We start from the raw sequence: 23,639 nt of genomic DNA on the forward strand, positions 1-23,639 counted from the left end.
GATCCCCAGCATGGCACAGGGCAAATTCAGATTTCAGTACCCTAAAACCAAACAGTGAGGTGCCTTCGGAGGACGCAGCCGGCAGTTGCCCAGCTCCCATCCCTCTTTGGTTCTGCCGTCCGGTCCCGTGTTACGTCCCCTGTGCCACCGTGTGCCGTGGCCTTACGTTTGGGATTTCTGCCACAATTTGATCAGACTCCTCAAATGTAGAAATCAAAAGCTGTTGGTAAACTTTCTCTCTATGGCTTAATTTCCCCTGAAATCCCTTTTGTTGGATACTCTTTCAGTGATGGGGAAAGAGAGGGGGCATGTGAGGTTACTCAATCAAGCGAGACTGGAATTGATTCAGTGGGAGCGAAGGGGTGATTTTGATTTCCATCCCCAAAGTTCCCTGGCTGCCAGTTGGCAAACCTTGCGAATGTATTCAACGATCTACTGCATTTGAAAGATAATGTATTAGTCATAAATAACTAGTTTTCAGCAGGCTAACTGAGTTTTATAAACCGGACTGGTTCGGTGCCTTGCTGGCTGGGTCAAGCCCTGCAGCAGGCAGGAGGGTGAATTTTTGCAGCGTGGGTTTTGCTAAGAATTTGTTGGGAAATATGTATTTTTTTCCTCCAGTCGCTTGTGGATCTGCTTGAGTTTCTGTGTGATCATCTTTCCTTTAACACTGTAGTAGGCTATCAACGGTAGTGATGATGCTGAAGGCAAAATAGTGTCTTGTTCCACATGGCCGATGTTTTATTTGTCGGCTGTAGATAAAATAAAAGTAGAGTGACAAAAGTGATCCGTGACACCTGCGGTGTATCCAGGGCGCACGTCGGCTGAGTTTGGGAAATGCTGTTTATACGTGACCCTGACCGCATGGGCGCAGAGCTGTCGGGTGGAAAGCGCACCAGAGTGGTTCTGGTGATTAAAACCAGGCATTTTATTGAACACCATTAAAATAATAATGAAAAAGAAAGTCCTAAATGTAATTTTCCTTCCCCTGTGAAAAGTGCTGGTGACTTTAATGCACTTTAATTGTGAGAGCCTGGGAGCCCCGGAGGTTGGTGTTTTCCAAGTACAGGCAGGTGCTGCATCTCCATCCTCCCCTGCGCTCCTCAGCCGTGCCCTGAAGGGAGCAAACTTAGTAGGGGAGAAAGTATTGAGCGCATATTTCATTCTGGATGCTAATTCAATCCAGGGTTAACATTTTATAGTTCTCATGCAGACAGCAGCGCGAGGAGATTTCTGAGTGTGCGGAATGGCCCGGAGCCGCAGTCAGCTGTAAATTAATATGACAAAGATCTCAACTTTCCCCTTCCCCAGGCCAGGCTCCCTTATTACTGGAAGGGGCTCGTGTGCACGGTCTGGCTGCCACCGGCTCGGCCGAAATGATCAAACCCCGGTGTCTTTGTAGCCACCATCCCATCAGTATGAATTTAATAATTCTGGGTAGAGCCGGATTCAAAGCAAGGCCACAGAGGTGAAAGGGCAATTGCTGGTTCACTTAGCCACCTGTTTCCTTCCCTTTAGCTTATATTTAATTTGTATTGCTGAATACCTTTCCCTTCTGATATGCAGGGCTTTGAAAGTCCCTTCAACCCACCCCCAGTGTGCAAACAGAGCCGGCGTTTCTGGAGGTGCTTGGTTTTTTCCTGGGGTTGTAAGCATGTGAGCGTGCATTTGCCTTTATCGTTGGGAAAGGAAAATAAACTTTAAAAGCCATTTTACTGTTCCTCCCCCCGCCCCGTTTTAGCTGACGATTAGAGCGGATCCATAAAAAGGGAAAAATGAAAAAATGTTCTCAAAAATCCTTATCTCCTGCCCGTTAGTCCCCAATCCTTATGTCGAAATAAGTGCTGAATTCAAGTTTTTAGCTAATGCTCTGCTAGCTCAGAACTAGGAAGAAAATTCCTGAATTTGCCAACTTGAAAAGTTTTTTTTTTCCTTTTTTTTTTTTATTTGGAATTTAGAAAACAAGAAACAAGTTAGTGAGCTGAGCTTCCTATAGCACATCTTCTCAGTGTTTCCCAAATTATTACGTTGCCACGTGACAATATTAGGTGCATTATGCCAAGCTGGGATAATACAAAAACATTTATAAATGAGAACAGCGACTTCTTGTAACAGCAGAGACTTGAATTGCCAGAGGCAGCCGGAGCGGGTGCTCCTGGCTGGTGCGAGGTATTTAAAAGACGTGTAGATGTGGCACTTGGGGACATGGCTTAGTGGGACTTGGCAGTGTTAGGTTTATGGTTGGGTTTTATGATCTTAAAGGTCTTTTCCAACCTAAATCATTCTATGAGGTACCTTCGGGGCTCGTGGCTTCCTTCGGCGTTGGTGCAGCATCCCGCCGGAGCGGGTCCTGTTTGGTGACATTAACTCCTCAGTGTTATCGCCGTGCAAATAGTGAATACCCGTATGCAGCGTGGCGTTGGGTGCTGCTTCATGTTGCCTGGGATCTGGAGGTTTTCTTCTGTGTTTCAGGCTTGTGAAACGCGGTCGGTGTGTTGTAAGATATGCAGCAGTAATGACGTTACCGGCTGGCACGTAGCCCTCGCTGCGCAGGCAGCCTAACGCCACAAGTTTAATAAAAAGCCAGGGAGATGGTTGTGTTGGACAAGGAGCTGAAAGCGGGATGAGAAAGGCTTTCCTCTCCATCGTCATGGTGTCTTATTGTACTCGTATCTTCAGGATGCTTCAAAAAAGGCCATAAAATCCGGGATGGTTTAGTACGTTGAGGTGCGGTCTGGTCTTCAAGGTGAATTGCAGTGGGTAAACACTTCCCTGTCATTTTTTATCACTCGGGAACTGGAGCTCAGTAAAGAGCTCAGCTCCTCAGTAAAGAGGGGCTGGTGAGACCCTGCCGCGCATACGGCAGCAGTTTCTCAGGAGTTGGCAGCAACTGCCCTTGGAGATATACTGCTGCTTATTGCCTACCTGTAAGCACGGCCAACTTCTGCCAGCATTAATTAGCCCTGAGCTAACAGATCAATTTTGATGTTGTCTCAAAAAATGTGTGGTACCTGAAGATGCTTGAACACCACAGGGAGAAATTAAAGTTGGGAGGGATGGAAAGGGACCAGGCTTGGCATGGAGAGCATCAAATGCTGGAAAATAAGAAGAAGGTTTTGCAAGTGTTGCTTTTTTTTCATTTGCATCCTGAGCCCTGAACTTACTCTTTACAAAATCTAGAAACTTGTACGTGTGAGAGAAGGATCGATTAAGCTGGAGGCTGGTACAGCAGGTTTGTGGTAGCTGCCGCCTGGGAGCTACCAAAGGTTCTAAATGTCTTTATATGTTCTTGAACTTTGAAGGTATCATGCAAATCCTGCTGTCAAAAAATGCCTCCCCAAAGTAACGGAAAAGTCCTTTGTTAAAACATCTCCATCCTGGTCTTTCTGACAGTCGGGTGTTGCCTCCGACACAGCCTTAACGCAGCGAAGCATCAGGTTTGTTCTTAAACCCATCCCACCAAAGCTGATCTGTGGAGCTCGGTTTCAATCATATGCTTAAAACTAAATGCTGTGCAGCACGAGAGCCTAAAGACGGGCTGTTTCCCTTCCCCCCTTTCCTTCTGCGTCAGCAATGCTACCGGGAGGGAGCTGGAGGTGTGAGACCCCACTGCCGCGTGCTGCAGGACGGAAGCAGTTAGAGATGTGATTTTGGGGTTGTGAGCCCTGCTCTCCAAAGTGCTGCTAAGTGATTTCTTTCCTTCCCTTGTTTTCTGTTTAATTTGTCCGTATCGTTCACCTCTCGAACTCTGCTTAATATTTGCCCCCAGAATGCTCCTTACAAGATGTTTGTAGGTTATGTCCAAATGAGAGGAGGGTCTTCCAGGTCTTCTGGAGTCTCGTGAGGTTGTCCCATGCATGTGCCCTCTGGCTTCTTTTCTTTCTGGTCTCTCGCAGGTCTTCTCCTCATCCAGAGAGAAGACAGTTGGAGTACATCGGAGATGCGCTCGCCTCTGCCGGTCTGAGAGCAGGGGATGGGGATTTTTCCCCGTGCTTTGATCTGTGGTATGGCGGCATAATGTGCTGCAGCTGTGGAGCCCAGGCCGGTTCAATATACACAGAGAAATCTTGCAAATGGGTTGGGAATTGTTAGCAGACTGAAAGAAATCCAGTGCATGTCAAACTCCAGCAGATGTGGGGATCCCCATTTCCTTCCCCCACCCCGCCCCCGTCCTGTGCTCACTTGGACCCAGATACCGTTTCTTAAACTAAGTTTGCATCTTCAAGAGAACGGGAGCTGACTTCCAATAACGTCAGCAGAAGCCAAATAATGAGGGGAGAGTGTGTAAAAACAGAGTCCATCTGAGCATGGAGCAGTGAAGGATGCCGGAGCTCATCCTGGGTGTTTCCATACCCAGGGATGCACAGCTCTGCACAGCAGGATGGTTTAGCAAGCCGCTGTGGCTCTTTTTCCTTTCGTGGTCCTCCTCATCAGAGGCAAAGCTCCAGGACAGGTAGATTTTCGTGCACATGCTCTTGTTTCTTGGTCCAACTTCATTTGAAAACAGGAAAACTCACATGGCGGTGTGGGAGTGGAAGTGGACCTGAAGACAGCAGCCGGGTAAAGAAGACTTGAAGCGCCTCCTAATTATGCGAGTGGGAGTTTTCTATGCTGAAAAACAGATTTGATATTAAGAGCTTTAAGTGACTTTCCTGTTTGAAAGCTTTGTAGTAAACAAAATGTGATTAACTCCCTTAGTGACTCATTGCAGAAAAGATTTTGATTTTCAGTGTGGTGCTTTTCTATCATGTACTCGTTTTAATTATCCCTGCTGAATAATAGAGCTTGATAACAGCTTGGGCAAGGTAGGAGGGAAGGTCATCAAGATAGCTGTCCTTTTTTAATATTCCAGCATTCTTGCACAGAGCCTTTCGTAGCGTCTGCCCTGCCACTGACAGGGCACCGGCTGAGGCACATCCTGTGAGATGCTATCAACGTATCCTGTAATTTTAGAAAAGGTTCGAGGGGCAGCGTGCGCTGCGGATGATTCAGGAGGGGGAGATGAAGCCGTGACTGTTGACAGCGAGTCTGTCTTGTCCCTGCCTCCCCTGCTCCAGTCCTCGCAGAGTGACGAGGACAGTGACGGGATCTGCTGAATAACTCGCTAGAGAGTAAAACTGCAGAGCAGCCACCGGTCCCCACCGCTCAGCTTTCCCATCCCGCCAGTATTGTATGACACTGCTTTGCATCCATCACGTTTTTGTCTCTGCCTTTATGGACCAGCTCTGCTTGGGTTTTGTTTTGGTGGTGGCAGTGGTGCTGGTGGGGGGTGTCCCTTTAATGCTACTGCAGGGATGCAGACCTCCTGGGGCAGGGTGTTTCTAGGTCTGAGCCCCTGGCGTGGACCCATCTCAGCTGTGCACGGAGCCACCCTGAACCATTCCCATTGCCACCTGCGTAAGATGACAGTATGTGCGAGGTTTGAAGGTGCCTCTCTCCTCCGGAGGCTGCTGGCAGGGCCAGTGCTCAGGCTTCTCGGGGAGTTTTACAGGTCTGAAGGGCAGCAGGGGTCTGCAGGGTACCAGCATCCCGCAGGCTGCCCGCCCTCCGGGGATGGAGCGTGCACCGCGCTGCTTTGGTACCCTTCCTCATTCCCATGTTGTGCAGAGCCACATCAGATGCTGCAGAAACCTTTGCCTTATTGCTATCTTCCTTATCAATCACTTCTGTAAAATAATGATCACCTTTTACTGGATCTCCTTGTTCTTCCTTGCTGGTTATGGTGGTGTCAGTTTGCTCTGTTGCATCTCTGGCATTTGCCTCTGTGAGATGATGCTTTTTCTGCAGGTGGTAGTTGATGCCGAGAGCTCGTGGGGGTCTGTGCTGTCTATCTGGCATTTTCTTCATACCACAGGATGGTATTGCGTACAAATGGCCCTGCCGGAGGGGATTTTCATCCTGCTCCGTGAGATGTGCCATGGGGAGTTTGGGTTTTTGCTGCCTTACCCCTGCCAGGTTCTCCAGGTTTATTCTTGGCTAAAAATTACAGGATGTAAATTGTTTGGATTCATGGATTTTGAAAATGTGTAATAGTTTCTGTTTACTGTCATCTTCAGTTAGCATTGGTATCAAAAATACTTCATTTTTTTATGACTAGGGAAAAAAAAAAGGAAAAATAATTTGGAACAGCAGATGGGTGAAATCTGCTTGAACTCAGCAAGGTGCCTGCTAACAGGTATCGTTTAAGGCTGTAAATAGCCCTATTGAAGGCCACTGGGGTCATCCCTATTCACAAAGACATGTATGTCTAAACATCATCTGTTATAAGGCTCAGACCAAGAAGGGTGCCTATTTCCTATTAATTTACCTGCCAAATAAGCTTGTAACTATTTTTGTGGATCTTTGTTTGCTTAAGCATGTCTATGTTGGGTTAAGCCCAAGGTCCAACTAACTTCTTGTATTGTCTCTAATAGCAGCCATTAACAGATGCATGGGGAGGAATATAAAACATAAAGTGATCTTCTGGGGCAGCTCCTGGCAGTCAAATGGTTTAGGGACTTTCCAGGGAGGAGGTTGTGTTCTGAAGTTGCCCCGAACCTCTGGGAATGCATCTAATACCTTTTTAACGCATTTGCACTTTTGGCTCCTGTAAAGTCAATGATTTGCTGGGTGGAAAAGTACATCTTTTGTTCGTTTCTAAACCAGCTACTCCATCCTTCGTCAGATTGCCTTAACGTCTTGGATCAGGAGAGACGGTCAATAATCGTTCCCAGTTGACTCCTTCTACCAGACTCTGCTCTGTCCCCTCTTCTCCGCGCTCAGCAGCCCTGAGCTCGCAGACGTCGCACAGCCCACGTGCAGTCTTGGGAACTGGGTATTTCTGGATATTTACTTACGAGGTCTGGACAGTTTTGCAGGGTCTTTAACTGGAATTTGGGATTTTTCCTGAGCCCCAAGCCTGCTAAACTTTGTTTAGTGCTGCAAGTGAAGATTTTTTTTTTATTTTTTTATATTTTTTTTTTTTTAGCAATTTGGATGGACCAATAGGCCAGGATGTGCCATGGTGCTGGAATCCCCTCCTCCTCTGAGCTCTCATGTTTTAGCACTGAAAGGTCACTGGTGTCTTCTTGAAAACTGTCCCTACTGCAAATGTAAAGAAGCTTCAGGATGCTCCTGGTGTAGCCGCAATGGGTCCTTACAGAAACTCCCTGTGTTCTTCTACTAAGGCAGGCAGGAACATTATAATTAGGGGCAATGTCAGAGGTAGGCAAATACCCCCTAATTGTATGCAGATGATAGAGCTGGTTCAACCTTTTGACTAGTGAAGCTTTCCTCAATTTGGGATATTGTGATCCTAATCAGGGACCTTTCCGCCATACATCAAAGCCGTCAGGCTGAACCCGCATACCTTGGGGCTGGCACGGCTTGATTGCACGGCTTCCTGCTAGCGGGCTCATCCCTGGCCAGGTGTCTCGCCTGCTGTGGACAACTGATTCCTTTTTACTCTTCATCACTGAGGCAAAGAAATTTAATCCCAATATTACTGCCAGCCCTGGAATGGACCCACTGATTTGGAAATTTCACCCTCTCGTTGCCCTGAAATATCATTGCACAGCAACCTCTGATACCTGCTCGTTTCATTGCCAACCTCTAACCTAAGGTGGAGCAGACCTGTCATTAGCGCATTCATCTGTGTTTAGATCTGTCAGCTTCCTTCCCCTTCTCCTCTTTTGTTTCTCTAATTACTTTGATTGCATCTCCGCATCCAGCTCAGGGCCGGTGAGGCTGCCGGGTCCCCATCCCAGTCCATGTCACTATTTCCTTTTCTATTGGCAGTAGAGATGGCTTTGCGAGAGGGAGAGAACTGAGTCTGGATTTTAACACCGTGAACAGGGCTGTGTTTAGGTCTGCAGATTACTTTTCAGTCTGTTATACAGAAATGTCCCAGCGTCAGAGCCTGCTTTTCAGGCTCTCGATGCTCCGTGCCCTCCCCGCCTCGTACCCAGCAATCCTGGAAGCTGATGCTGGGAGCACTGGGCTGCTCATAGCCGCTCTGCAGAGACTCAGCTGTGGGTGAAGTATCTTCCAGCACCCTTTAAGTGATGTGGCATATTCCGCAAGGATTTGTGTTAAATTTTCAGTAAACGGGCAGCGAAAGGAGTCATGTTGGAGCTCTTGTTGCATTGTATTCCCTCGGGGAGAACAGCTGGGCCTGGGGTGCAGATGTGGTTGGTCTCCAGGGAGTCGTTCCAGCCTCTGCGTTTCCCTGCTGTTGCAGGCTCTTACTGTAGTTGAACCAGAGTATTTGGCATCTTGAGATAATACCTTTGTAACTGTGCTTTTTGTCTTTTTTCTTTTTTTTTTTTTTTTTTCCCAGCAGCGGATTAAAATTCGAGGAGATCGCTGCTGGAGAGACTTAACTTGTATGGATTATCACTATGAGGTGAGTGATCTGCACATTAGAACTAATTTCTCTTGTCTGCTTTACTTTGGTAGAAAAATGTTCTCTAACCTTCTCTTCTGCCAGGCAGCTCTCCATGTTTTCTTTCTTTATCGTAGTCTGTCTCTGGCAACGCAGTCCATGTCCATGCGCCAGCTCAGGGATGCTGTTTTTCCCAACCACGGTCTTAAAAGACCAATTTCTCTCCATCCCTCCCCTCACCATCGTGGACTGATTCAGGAGCAACCCTAAGCCCTGCTGAGAACTCCCTCTGTAAAAATTCTACAGGAGAGGAGCAGAAAGGACTTCTCCATAGCATTGTGCTGAGTGCTCTCTGCTCACGCTTCCAAAATGCAGCCATATGTAGACAGAAATAGAGTATCTCAGCGCTCTCCAAGATGCTGAGCACTAATCGTTGGCAATTCAGAATTATACAGTTTTATCTCTTCGACATCTGTTTCAGTGATTACATTGCATTCTGATTATAAACTGTGGTTTGTGTTCTGGCTCCGAGTGTTGTCCCCTCTTTGATTACAGAGAGAGGGAGCTCAGCTTCCCCTCTCTTTTTACCTATATTTCTGCGTTTGCCTTTTGTGTAAACAGTGTTAGAAAAGAAAGAAATTGCTGTGTACAATGACACTCCATTGGGCGGGTAGCCCTGCTTTGATGAAGGAAGCAGCACTGAAGGAATATTCCCTCCTCCAGATTAATATCACAGCCACTGAAAATGGCACACTGCGTTGTGACGCCTCTGATGTATGATCCGTGCCCATCTAACGAGCGGGCGAGCGCCCTGCATCTGTTAGCACAGGACTGCAAAGGTTCAGCCTTCCGCCGCACTTGTGCCATGTCAGTAAGACCTGGGGACCTCTTTGTGCCTCAACCACACGATTGTTTGGGGCCAGCAGGCCTGAGCTGTCGGTCCCTGGAGATGTACCTTTGGGGTGACATTCTCAGCGGACCTTCATCACGTCTGGAAACCATTTTCCCCCTCCAATTAAAGCTGACGGAACCTGACTTCTCTGACCTGCAGAACATGTTCCGAGGTGTTGCCTATGTATTACTTTTTACGGGGTAGGCACGCTGAGCAGTGGAAATGGGGACGCTCCTGCAGTACCTCTGTCTTTCCACCCTTGTGTGAAGAGAATTGCATGTGAGTGCCAAGGACCACATTACCAACCTGTTACAAGATTAGGATTCCTTTTTCCAAAATAGGAAAAAAAATCTATCGGTTTTCCAGGTGCTGACACCTTCATCTTTCACTCCTGTGACCGAGTTAACTGGTCGCATGTTTTAAGATGGAATTTTGCAGGTCCAGAAAGCCGTATCTGCCTTTTCAAGTTCAATGCTCCTTTATTTCATCATCATTTACTTTTAACGGGGTTTCACCCAGTGGATGCAGGGGTGACTTTTATGAAGGCTGCTGCTCAGTTAGCTCTTGTTGTACCATCAGTGTCCTGCTTCATTTTGAGTAAGATTTTGGATGCAAAGACCCATCAGTGCAGCCATTCTTAATCCCGAACACAAAGGCGGCTGGAGTAAACTGTCCTTCGTTTTTTTCCCAGCAGCGCAAGGACTCTGCTCCGTGTGCTGCCGGGCACCTGGCAGCAGTCTGAGAAAAGCCAGCTCAAAGCGAGCCCCCCACAATCCTCCGGCCGGCTCCGCTGGTGACCCCAGCCCACAACAGTCAGCCTGCGTAATCCCAAATATTTCAAATCAAAACCAGAATCAGTTCTGTAGCCCAGAAGGCTAATTAAGACCATTCCTGTCATATCCATAACGCAGGATCCCCAGCCTCTGCGAGTAATTGGGAACAGGGGCAGGGGGCAGATCACATTATCAATATCAATTATTTTAATCCGCACCAAAGAAGCTGCAATAAAAGGAAAATGAAAGAGGCCAAACTTTGTCTACCAGCGATGGCAGACAAAGGGCCGCAATTCACCTGCTGATTTCAACCCGCCAGAGGGAGGAAGAAGAGGGCGAAGCTCGAGATACCTCTGCGAGGGAGGGAGGGAGCTGGGAATCTGCTCGTAATTAGGATGATAAAACTGGGTATTGGACCAGCTCGTAAGTGGACCTGGGCCAAACGTAGTCTGCTGTGATGTATGTTGGCCACCCCAGCTCTCCTGTTCCAGTCCTGAGCTGCGGTCCAAAATCTACACAGGCTTCTCTGCCAAGAGAATTAATGAAAACACATGGCCTCCATCTCTTGCGTGGTGAGCGCGCCCTGCACTATTTATTTGTAGTAGAACCAGCAGCCATGCTCGTGGAAAATAACATTTCCACTTTTGTCAGGAATCGTGTATAAAATAGTAAAATGTTGTTATGGCTTGGGTAATTAAACAGAGCATATTTTTCCTACCTCTTTCCTCTCTAATGTGCGGGGCCTTAATCCCTGCCTTTATGGAGATCTGTTCCTCAACTGAAGACTCTCTGTTTAGAGGGCTTACGATCTGTGACGCTGTGTAATTTGGAGAGGGAAACGGCAGAATGCACGGTTGACATAGGAAAGGTATTTTCCTACCAGCCTAACTCTCCTCTGATCCCTGAGGAGTAGATGGGCTCTGGTAAGCGTGGAAGAGAAAGGCAGACACTGATGGAGATGAGAAGACTTTGCTACACCACCATACACAGCCTGGCACAGGGAAACTACCTGGAGGCTGAGATGAGGGGTGGAGGTAGAAACACTCGGTGGATTAATCGTGGCTCTGGGTGCCAGGAGTCCCAGACTCTAATCCCAGCTTGGCGAGACACCATGAACGGGGCATTTAACCTCCTTCTGCATGAGTTTCTTTGCTGACGTGGCCAGAGGCTCCACGGTAGGTCCGTACCTTTGCACCCAGGTGTGCACGCAGGTCGGGGCTCCCGGTGCCCCGGAGCTTCACGTGCGGCGGTGTCCACCTTAGCATGTGAACATGGACATACCTGGCTGGTGGCTGGCAGGTGAAGTCCTGAGCTCTGACGTGCCACGGGCTTTATTTATCATTTGTTGGGTTTGCCATCGTTTCACTGTGGCTGTGGTTAGATGGCTTTTTTTCCCCTGTAAGAATTCCCAGCAAAAAGGAGGCTTTTGCCCAGTGGAACCTATTCCTGATGCAGTTAATCCTGAAAGAAGCTGCTTCTGGGTTTTAGGTCTGTTTGTCATCATGATTATTAAGCATTTATCTACTGTGTACACAATGGTTTACAAATATGTGCAGCGGTTTGCAGACTGGAGCTAGATTTCTGCTTCCACTGGAGCGCATGGCACAGATCCCACAGCGTTCGGCATCATCGAGCGAGACAGAGCCGCCTCGGTCCCTGCTTGTGTGAGCAGGGAGACGTGGCTGAGCGTGTCCCTGCCTGCTCCAGAGCATCCTTCCTCCCCCCAGCAGAGTGCCACAGCTCCCTCCCATAGCCAGGCTTCCCTATGGACCAGGGAAAAAGTCTAGTATGGAAGGTTTTGTGCCTCTTGAGGCTGTTTCTGGAGCTTGCACAGCTTGTAGGACGTTGCCCAGGCATGGGCTGGAGCAGCTTTCGAACTGCTGTTAGTAGGTACCGGGACTGTGAGCCAGGCACCGGCTCGGGGAGCACCAACCTGCTCCCCCAGGGCCTCTTCCCATTCCCTCCCGTGCCAAGCTTCAGCTGGCCCAGGCTCTGCTGAGTCTGGGTGTGCTGCTTCGCTGGCACAGGCACAATGCCTTAACGTGCTCCAAATGGAGAAAATCCTCTTGTGCAAGACCCGTATTTCAAAATATCTCCCCACCAAACCTGCGGCTCTCCCCCCCTTGCGCTTACACCGCGGCGCACCTTGCGACCATATGTCTTGGCACAGGGCGGGTTTGAGTGGCACAGGCAGGAGATGAGCGTTTCTGACCCGCAACCAGGCCAAAGGGAGCTTGGTTTTGGATGCTGGTGGTGGTCTTGGCAGAGTAGTTAAGGAGATAATCTTGAGGGGTTTAGAAATGGGAAAGTCCTACGCGGTCACATCTATTGCGTCTCCCCGTATTCCGCTGCAGGAGTACTCCCTGTGGGATGCAATCCAGCGATGCTTTTTTATAATGGCTGCCAAAGCATTGTTGCTTTTTAATTACAGACAGATATCTTGTAAAATTCAGCCACCAACTGGTAGGAACAGCTGCCGAAGCAGCTGCTGGGGCAGGCGAGCGCGTGGAGGAGAGCCCCGCTGGGTGTCCTCCTCCTCTGCCAGCTTTGCACTGAAACTGCGCGGGAGCCCTTAAACACATCCAGGGGGTCCCTCGCGTCCCGGTGGCCTGTCCTCGGCCGGGCCAATGCTGGGGGAAGCTCAGCAGAGGTGGCAGCCATGGCAAAGGACCTGTGGCTCTTCCACTCACAACTGGAACAACGTATATTTTATAATTTTAATTTTAAGTTGGTTTTTTTTAAAGTAATGTTTTAAAGTGAATGCTTTTAATCTAAGAGTTTCTCCAAGATTTGCATCCTCTGCTGCAGAAAGCCAGGCTAGGAAGCAAACTTACTACTAAGACAAAGATGAGGCAGAGGGATAAAGGGAAAGGAAAACAAAAACCTGCTCCCGAATCAACAAAATCCTCATCAGCAGTGGAAGTAAGACCCAGGATTTGCTTCCTTGCTGTGGCGTTATCTGTAGGTGCTCAGGATGGGTCGGTTGCCACGAAGCAGAGAAGTTTGAAGGACTTTGCTGAACCCGCCTCTACTTAATAACTGAGTCACATTTTAGCTCTGAATTTTTCAGTGCTGCTGAGAAAAGCTTTGTTCTTTACGTAAGATGCTGCGCAGCCACAAAGGTCACTTCTTCTGATTTGTACAAATTGTCGCTAATTATTCTGTAACTGTTTTTCTTAAATAGAGGCTGTCAATCAGTGCTCCAGCTTCTGGCGTACAGCAGCTCTCCAGTTCCTGGAGAAGCTCTCCAGAGCACAATGTCTTTTGTACCTAATTATGGGCTTGCTGACTGATAGCTGTGCTGATAAGGATGAGAAGGAAGCTCTAACTGCTCTTTAACTGCCTCTTGATTTCTTTTCTCCCTTCTCTTCACTGTATTAGACCTTGTTAGACTTTTCATCTAGCTCTTTCCAACCTATTATGAAACAAAAAGTAAATAATATCTGACAATTCATTTTGATAAATCAGAAAATTATCTGCTTTCATGATCCGTGATGCCTTGGGATGGGCTTTATTCCAACAGTTTGCATTGCTGGAAGCAAAAACGTTCCTAACAGGGAAGCAGGTACTCAGATCTGGCCTAAAGTTACAAATTAACATGAGGGAAAGGAAACTGTGCTGAATTAAACAGAAAATGAGAATATTTAAAAGAAGTAACCATGCAAAGCATTTTGGAGATTTTCTTTTTAATATCATTATAAACTACTTATACAGCATCCTAAGTTTACAATCATTGGCCTTTTACAGAATTTTCTCCGTTCTGAAGACACTATAGGTGAATCCTGGCAGGACTGGTGGTTGCAATAATGAATTGTTAAGGCCAAAAAAAGGTATTCTCGAGGTGTGGCTTCACTGTGGAACTCCCAGGTCTGGCCTGGCTATGGGAGCTGAGGTTTGATGGGTGGGCTTTCCAAAACTGATGTCTTCTGGGGGAAGCACAGAACTTCCCTTTCCAACAGCCACCACAGGGAAACCAAAGATCCCACCTCGGTGTTTCGGCAGAGCGTGGCTGAGCCAGTTGGTTGGCAACTTCTCCCCTTGCTGATATGAAAGGGTCTGGTTTTGTTTCATTGAATGCAGAATAATTCGCGTCTCTGCTCCTTCCTTCGTGCGGGGTGGGAACTTGTACGGTTTTGCTGATGGATTTTGATGGTTCCCCTTGGGACAGGAGGTGCTGGGTCGTAGCAGTTGAGTTACCGAGGTCAGGGCTGCTTCTGAGTCTTGGCACATGTGTTACCAGATGAGGTTTCCTGCAGAATTGGTTGAGGCTTGGAGGTGGGGTAAGATGCAGCCTTGACATGGGGAAATTTTACATATTTTTTCCAAAATCATCTGAAAAAGGGTGTGGAAGTCCAGCAGTCCATGTTTGCGGGGCCTGGGGTGAGCTCAACGCTGCTGGACATGTGGCTGTGAGCCCAGGACTACTGCCCACCCTCAGCATCTGGGAGGGTTTTAAGAAGTGACCATGGGATTTGGTAGACGTGTCGTGGGTTTCTGGAGTTGCTCACAGCATGTCATTACTTGAGACAGTAAAATTTGTACTCTGAAAGCTGTGTTTTTATAAAAATATGAGGGAAGTGAGTTGTGATCTATCTCTGACCTCACTGGACAACTTGCCCCATAGAAGCCAAAGCTGTTGATGAGTCCTCCATAAAGAGAGCAAGTCAGAGGAAACGCGGTTCTGCCCATGGTGGATTATAAATGCAGCTTGTTTTCATCTCCTATTGTAAAAGCAAACTGTTCTTTGAGTTAAGGCGACTGATACCAAAAGGAAGAGCACACTTGTGTTCAGCCTTTTTTCTTTTTTTTTTTTTCCATTTGGTCATAAGTTTTGAAAAATGACCTTTTTGGAGGCGTAATTGAAAAACCAGTTGTCCTTATTCACACATATCGAAGGGCTGCTTAGCGTGGATTTGAAGCTGAGGATTAGGTGCTTTCTTCTGGGTTTTGGTGATTTGCATGATGTCAGTGCTAGCGCGGGAAGAAGGGCCAATTCCTGACCTCGCCTGTGATCAATTAAGTAACAAGATCCATCATAAGGTAAGTGCATGAAGCAATAATATTGGCAGATAAATGTCAACACGACATCAAAAGCTTATTACGCTGTATCTGGATTTTCTATCAGGCTGCTGCATGAAGGTCTCTATCTGAGACAGGTTTTTAGATGAATCCCAGGTGCTCTCTATTGGATGCAGGATATCTTTGAATGTGATTCGCTAGGAATGTTTGTTATTCCCAACTTTGGGCTGGGCTCTGTTGTTCTAATAATAGTTAAATGTGCACATCACTTTAAAAGGGAGGGAGCAAATGCTTTCAAAGGCATAATTTGTGCTCCACTTGGGAAGATAGGTATCGCTAGGTTTGCGCACGTCGGGTTTACTGGCAGAAGCACAAGCAGAGATTCGGTGACTGTATAACTTCCAGCTGAGCACTTCTGGGAAGGAGGCCCGGTTTTCCAGAGTTTGGGCGCTGGCAGCGGGTTCTGCTGCAGACGATCAGCGCTTCTGAAAGTGAGGTCTGAGCTCTCAAAAGCTGCGAAGGAGTAAACTTTTCAGAAGTGTAACCTTCCTTGTGGAGTTGCAGTTTTAGAGGACATCATGATAAATACTGCTGTTTATGCCTGGTCATGCTGCTTTTTAAAAAGTGAAAAGGAATACAGGTCTTCTACCATCAAAGGATGCTCCAGAAGAACGAGGGTGATTGATTAATAATGTTGGACCTTAAGCAGAACACAAGCAGGTTTCTCCTACTTGCAGGGACATGGTAGGTGATACTTTATTCCGAGCAGAGCAGGCGGGGAAGCCGCTTTCCAGGGTCAGGCACTCGCGAGAGCGTAGGTTTACTGTCAGCCAGCGTTTGGTCCAGGATTCTGGCTTGTATTACTCCGAACAGCAAACATGACAGACAAATGGTAAGTGGATTCCCAACCGCCTCGAAGTCAGAATCAGTTCAGCTGTCATCTTCATCGGGACCGGGATCCTGGCAGTGAATTTAGGAGAAGGGGGAGGAGTGTCTGGTCAGAGAACTATCAAAATAAAAGGTAGAGCTGCAAACCGGTGTCATAAAGCAGACCCAGCATCTTTGGCCCGGGCTCAGGAAACCACATACTACTGAAGTAAATTGGACGTAAGCAGGTGGTGAGAGAGAAACTTTCAGAATAGCTTTAAAAGGAAACTAATGGCAGGAATTGGAGGGATGGGGTAAGCGCGCAGTAAGTGATCCCTCCCAGCCGCCAGCCGCCATGGGAGGCAGAGCGCTTGGATTTTATTTATCTTTTCGGTGCAGTTCAAGAACTGCTTTTCTCTGTGCGTGTCTTCACCAAAAGTAACTGTATTAAAACAACCAAAAATAAGTGAACAGCCTCTGTGGTTCTCGCTTTGGTACAAGCCAAGCAGGTTAGTGGCACCTGCCACTTGGGTCACCCACCAGTTGCCCCAGCTTTCCCCTGATTTCCAGCAATATTAAAACAAAATATGGTAAACTAGCAGAAGTTTAGTGGAAATGCCCTCCAGGGAACTTTCTGTTGTGAGTCTTTTGAGGTTTTTGAAGCGTAGGAAGACATTATCCCTCCCCACTGCCGGGATCGGCAGCAGAACTGTCAGTCACACGCTATAAATGCATTGGGAATATGCCAATACCGTTTTCAGCAGTAATACAATTCCTCTTCCTGGATTCTTTTCTGTTTTTCTTAAGGATTTGTTTTAAGCCTGGTGAAAGCTTCCTGTACAACTATTGGATTTCATCTCTTCGTTACACTCTCCCACTGTTTCAAACTCGTTTAGAGACCACCCAGGACCCTCATCACTTGCCTTAAATATTCTCCTCTTTTCTCTTCCTCCCCCCTCCACCCATTTGGTCTTTTTCAATCCTAATCAGATTAATCCTTCCAACCCACTTCGCAGTCACTTAATCAGCTCTCCGTGCTCTGATCCTCTGTGTGGCTTTTATCCCGCCGGCCAGCTTCTCCGGCGGACAGGAACGATGGAGCCCATCGCTTCCCTCTGCCTCCCAGGGGCTGCGGGGAGTAATCTACTGCTCATGAAACGTTCAGGACCCAGGAGGTTTGTCAGCTTTGAAGATAGCAGAGGCAATGCTCTGATAATTATTTAAATTGGGGATTTATGAGCTGGTTAATGGCGTGTTTTAATAAATCGGCAAAGAGAAGAAAGATGACAAATTTCAGTGTTAACTGGAAGACAGAAACAAGAGGGGAAAATGGTAGAAGAAAATTTAAGAGCTTTCCAGTCTTTCCAAGTAACATGTCTGTTACCTCTCTTGCTTTATGGATGAGAATTGCTCGGTTGGCCTCCTTGCTATGGCATCAGCGAGTCCTCGATTTCTACCTTGGTCCTCCAGGTTCCACAACCGCGTCTGCCAGGCAGGACTGGCTGCGCGGTCTGGGACCCTCTACCGTGATGGGGCAGCCTCGACACCCAGTTTGGGACTTGCTCAGACCTTGCCCGGAGCCCTCGCACGGGTGTACCCACCCCTGCATACTCTGAACGGTAAAAACTCATCTCCATGGCAAGAAATACACTGATTTATTTTTTTTTTTTTAATCATCCTTCACGGCATGCATGCTGCAGTCTAGGGAGAGTTGGTCTTCTCGTCCATTCCCACCTTCCCCAGTGTTTGTAGGGGATGCTTCCACCTGTAGGGGATGATTCCCACCTTCCAGCTCCCTTGCTTCGGAGACCTTTGGGATGATGCAAACTGTTGGTGTCTGCCAAAATTTAGTGCTCTTCTTTTTCCATAATGTTTGCTCGCAGTGGTCCAGAAGTCTAAGCGACACTGAAACACGAACACTGCGATTTCATGCAGTATCAGCTGCAAAATGGTGTATGCCGAGCTCTCACATACAATTAAATTATCCAAAAAACAACCTACATCCTTGCCATCTGCTTTTCTAGGGAAAGCAAAATAACTACATGCTTTTAATTGCAGATAGAGTTTAAACAAATAGGGTGTTGGTTTACAAGCTGGTGCTTTCTTCGTTGGAGATCAGATTACATTTTCATCAGATTATGAAAATGTGCTACTGTTTCGTCTCTTTTTTTTACTGTTAAATGTGTTAAATTGTTTAATGAATTTTTGCATAATAGAGGAGTCTGTCCTAATTTAATAAGTAAAATATTGAATTTGTTGCTTACAAAATCGCAGACGCACAAAAAAGTTCTATTGAAGGAGCTGTGTTCCCAGTGGGGGGTGTCTTTGCGCATCTCTCCTCCTCTGGTCTCTTAGTAAGATTTTCTTACAGGAATAACCATGAGAAGCTATTCCTGTTCTCAGGTTAACACTATGTTAATTATTACCTGCACCAAAAGTTTTCATTTCAGCTTGAAATTTTATTTCCACAGAATTGTTGATCTGTCCAGGAGAAGGACCACCATTGGCAGTAATTCATAAATAGTAGAGCCCTTCCATTTGCTGATAAAAGTTTGAATTATTTGCATACCTTCTATTTACATTTAAATTATGCTGTTTCCCTGCAATTCTCTGTGTTTTCAAGCTTTCCGTGTTGAGCATATACTTGATTTGAATTGCAGCACACGGGTAATGTCACTGCACTAATCAGGGGGCTGATAGCCCGATACAATTCCCATACACATTTCCCTCCCTACTGTAGATCAGGAAGAATTGCACTTATTTCTCCAATGCGTTTTTTTTCTGCCTTGCAACCATTACAGCGCTCACAGCAAGCCCTCGTAACTCTAAAAAGAAGAATACAGCATTAGGATGGTGCACGAAGGAGTTAATAGTAAGTCTCTGCTGTGGTGTTTTGCTCCGAAGTCGTGTGCGCCAAACTGACCTTTAATCTTGGAATATAAATCACTTTCCAGTCCTATTATTTGTAAAATCCTACAGGCTTGCAAATGCACAAAAGAAGCCTTTGTCTCTTATTAATTTAATTTATAGGTTAAAGTTTCAAATCAGTGGCAAGCAAAAGCTGATTTACTATTCACTTCAGGAATTGCCGTTCTGGAAAGCACGGCATTTGCTAGACTGCCTAGAAATTGTGATGTGTAATTAGGAGCTTCTGTAATTATATATAATGTAATATAATTTGCTTATCTTTTTTGGTATGTATTATACATAAAAGCTGGGAGGGTAACTCAATGTGGATTAGCTCTTTCAACCCTAAAAACTCAACAGATCAGTAAACCCACTGGTTTTTGTCTTATCCTATTAATATTGTGGCAGGATCAATGTTTTCAAGCATTTGAAGTTTCTGCCCTTACTTTTACATTGAGAATCATCCTATCGTCTCTTGTACAATGCCATTTGTGCAGCAACAAAAAATAGCTACTGGTGTGATAAAATTTAGATAAAGGCAGTATGGAGCTTTTCCCCACCAGTTTTAAAACAAGACAACCATTTCTAATTTTTTTAATTTGATTTAAGCTATGAAATTCCTGTGTGGAGTCAGGTGTGGGACACTGGTTTCTCTTCCCAAAGTTAGGAGTGGTCCCATCTGCAGTTCAGACCCATTTCTTCTACTTCATGGGATTTCTAGTTAAGAAATTTTGTAATCAAGTTTTCTAGTCTGTCTTAAAATAACTCAAGACAAAGAAATGAGACTTTTTTACAGCTGTGCTGTCATACCATATACGAGGGTAAAAGCTTTGACTGCTCAAGGTGCTCACTAGAAGCTTTTACCTCTTGACCAATTTACATGGCAAAGTAGGGATTGTGAATTGGTGCCTTTGCAAGCATTATGGGAATATTTGTATTGAAAATGGCATTTATCTTACTCATATTCATGAATTCACTTATCTATATTTTCCAAGGATCATATTCTTCCTCTTCCCTTTCAGCCTGGCCATCTCGATGGCTAAAAGGGGTTTTATTGCTTTGGCATTAATCAAGACGTTTGACGGAATTGAACTGGATCCTGTCCAATTAGACTGAGACAATATTGAATTTCGAACTGTCATGTTGGATCCATTTGAATGTAACACAAGCTTGTCGGTCTCTGCAATCAATACATGGGTTTAATAATCCCAGCCCGAGGTGAATGAATGCCCACCTTTCCCGTGCAGCCGTGGCCGGTGAGTGAAGTCAGGGAAGCTGTGCCTGGGCTGCGTGCTTGGGTTTCCCGTCGGCTGCTGAGGGCACTGAGCAAAAGCTCTGTGGGACAAGGAGGGAGAAGGTTTTTTTTCTCTTCTTAGAGCCACGTTCAATGAAGTCACCTTCCTCCAGAAACCTGCTAACGTCTGGAGTCCTGCTGCTGGTTCCCCTCTTCCCCCAGGCTCGGCGCTCCAAGCCGTTGGCTGCCTTGGGGAATTGGGACCAGCACCCCTTTTTCACCCACGTTTTCCCTTAGGAGTATAAATATAAGGAAGATTTTTTTTTACTGTTTTTATGATTTTTTACAATGAGGGTGGTGAAACACTGGCCCAGGTTGCCTAGAGAGGTGGTAGATGCCCCATCCCTCTAAACATTCAAGGTCAGGTTGGACTGGGCTCTGAGCAACCTGATGTAGTTGAAGATGTCCCTGTTTTTTGCAGGGGGGTCAGACTAGATGACCTTTAAATGTCCTTTCCAACCCAAATTATTCTAAGATGCTATGATTCTTTTACTGCTTTTTCGACTTCTGGGTGTCAGGCCATCCCCGCTCACAGGGAGGAGAGCGTGGGAAGACATTAACCTGCAACTGCTGGAGCTGAGCCAATTCTGCTCCGCAAATAATACTATTAAAGAGCATTTATTGAAATACAAAATGTGAGTTGGCTTTAATACCCACTAGTCTAACTGCATCGCTTGCCATAAAGAAGATGGAGGTTTGTTGGTAGCTCGAGGGCCTTGCAACAGTCTTCATCGTGTTTGATAAAATTTCCTGTCATCTGTCTAAGGAGTAGAAATGGTGTCCCACACAGGAGGTGGCCCACACTCTGTATGAAATGAGCTAGGATTGGTAAGTCCTTAAGGCAATCGTTGCAATTAACAGTTTGCAAGCAGCCCACAATGGAAATCTGCTTGAATGTGTTACCCTTGGCCCCGAGGCAAATAAGTGAAATATTTTAATTCAAGGAGTTAATTGCAATTTTAGCAGCCTTTCAATACCAAGTTTGGCAGATGATGTGAAACGCTGTCCTGCTGTACTCTAAGCCAAATGACTAGGAACACTGGCACAGATGTTGAAAGCCAACGTGAGCAAGAACAGGCTGGGAATGTTTCTTGACTCGTTATGTTGTTCGTTAATGATTTTTTAGTATTGCAGCCACACTTTAAGTTGCTGCAAATCACCTCAAAGAGTATTTCCAGCAACTACAGAAAGAGCCCCACGAGCAGATAGCACGGTCAGATCCTGAGATCTCTAACCAGTAGTTGCCAGCTCGGAGTGCCGTCTCCTTTTGCCCTTGCTCACGGGTTCTGTTGGTAAACAGAGCTGATGGACGTTTCACAGCCTGTTCCTCCTTTTGAACATTGAACCTGAACTATCTGAGTGCACAAGGGATTGACAGGAGAGAGCAGGAGCCAAAGAAAACTGCAGTAACCTCTTTTCTCTGCCAAAAGAAGTGAAAGGATAATGTAGCATGTAGTTATCAAAGGGTATTTTCTCAAAGCCAGTCAGACCTGACTTTCCTAATTGAACTTTGGTTTTATGAGAGCAGCTTGCTTTTGTAACTTGCTGAGATCAAAGTTCACATGAGGGTACTTCTCTGAATTCCTGCACCTCTGGTCTTCGATACTGACCTTGGGTTTGGGCGCTGTGGTTAGGGAGACGACTTCTTCCAGCAGTTCTTGCGCCGACCTTGATTCTACCAGTAGATACTTAGGAAGGTCCTACAGAGATTGTCAAGGAGAGTTTGAGGGTCCCGGGGGAGGATCAACACCTGATACCCTCCAAAGGGAGGCAGCTGACCCCTCTCCATCTCAGGGCGCCCTGGTTCACTCCTGGGGCTCCTAAAGGGATGCTCTTCTGCTTCTTCATGTTTTCCTCCTGCCGGTGGTCCCCATGCAGTGGCCTTGCAGGACAGGAGGTGGTTGTGAGGGGCTGGGGACCTCACCCTTTCTTGGCCAAATCCTGCTGGGATGCTGCTTGTGCTCAGCATTTCCAGCAGGTTGATCCCTTTGTTTCCCAGAAACCCGCACACACAAAGTTTTTAAAAGGGCAATCCTTTAATTCTTTAAGCCGCTAGTCTGAATTTCACCATGGTCTGTGAATTTGTCGTCATTGAGAATTTCCTTTAGAAGTTTTGTAAGAAATGTAACCAAAAATATGTCTTTAAAAAGCAGTTTTTCTCCATTAATGCATTCCTCTTCTGCAAAATGTTTGATTGTTAGTATTCCTCTGTGTATGTTTGTGTGCAATTTTCATCAAGTTGCTCCTGCCGTACATTTTCCTAACCATGAGCAAGATCTAACAGTGCTTTTTATAACTCCCTTTTGCAATTATCCGTGCCAAATATGCAGCAGCAACACACGTGACCCGACTGTGCTACCAGCAGACGAACGTTAGCTGATTACCTTGGGGGGATGTAAAGGCCAGCAGTAGTTAACAAACGTGGCCAGTTAGCTGCTTAAATATCAGAGATTTGCTTTCTATTGTTTTATTACTCCTGGAGGTCTCGGCAGTATGATTAACATCAAGCCCATCACTTTCCTCAGTACTGTAATGAGTTTATCAAGCTGATGGGCGAGGGCGGAGGGGAGTTCCCGGGGATGATGGAGTGCGATGCTGCGCCGAGGTGAAAGCCATGTGTGTTGCGTTACGTAATTAAATGCAAAACTTTCTCAGCTAGAAAGTACTTCTGAGATTTGTAGTCAATATGTTTTCTTGTTTGTGGGACTGCCGTGGGTAAAAGGAAAAGCTTCTGTTGGAAGAACTGTGAAAGATCAGTACGGGGAGGTTTTTTCTTGTGTTTTTTTTTTTTTTACTTCTGAAATAAAAGATCTTCTGAAGGTGGCGATTTAGCAGCTTGGGTGCTTTTGAGGATTTTATCTGTGGCTTTGTCCTGTTTAGTGTCTTCATATCTGTGCCCTGTATGAATTATTGGGTCTTACTCTTCTTCTGAGCTAGGGAAATGGAAGAGTACCTAGCACCCCAGCCCGGCGGGTCAGGAGGTGGGAGTGGGACCTGGCCAGGCCTGATGGGCACGAGGCACAGGCAGAAGCACAGGAGCCGCTATTGACTTTAATCCTTGCTCGGCACCGCCTGGTATTTTGTCTGACAGGGATGAGTCCGGGTTTCATTTTATGTGATTTGCCTCCAGCAAATCTCAGAGGAGCTCGTGCCAGGCTTGAGACCTTTCAGCCTGGCTCCCTCTGAGAGTACCGTCTTTGGGCAATAATATGGGCTTTTAGCGGGGTTGCCTCTACATCAAGCGTGGTATGGGTTTAATTTGCTAGTTAAGATGTTAGGGACTTCTCCGAGATTTCTAATGTTTCCTCTTCTACGGGATCTTATATGTCACCTATAACAGGAGCCGTTTTGGCTGGGGGTTTTTAGGAGAGCACTCAGGAATTTCTTACTGTTTCTCTGGCACTTTAGTTCAATTTACACTGTATGCTAAAGAAATAGTTCCCTTTGGGTTAGGATAGGTTACACGCTCTCCTCCGTGGAAGAACAAAGGGCTGTCTGTTACAGCGAGCGTGGTTGTAAATTGGG

At 46.4% G+C, this 23,639-nt stretch overlaps 1 protein-coding gene across 1 annotated transcript in view; it reads left to right on the plus strand.

Moving 5' to 3' along the window:
* The window catches only part of LMF1 (lipase maturation factor 1), a 200,425-nt gene that overhangs the window by 66,505 nt on the left and 110,281 nt on the right, over window positions 1-23,639 (plus strand). Inside the window, exon 5 of the mRNA XM_009888557.1 lies at window positions 8,318-8,383. Within this exon, the coding sequence (XP_009886859.1) occupies window positions 8,318-8,383 (66 nt within the window). The remainder of the gene's footprint in view (window positions 1-8,317; window positions 8,384-23,639) is intronic.

Source organism: Charadrius vociferus, unplaced genomic scaffold, assembly GCF_000708025.1.
Source record: "Charadrius vociferus isolate BGI_N301 unplaced genomic scaffold, ASM70802v2 scaffold27, whole genome shotgun sequence".
Taxonomy (NCBI): Eukaryota; Metazoa; Chordata; class Aves; order Charadriiformes; family Charadriidae; genus Charadrius; species Charadrius vociferus.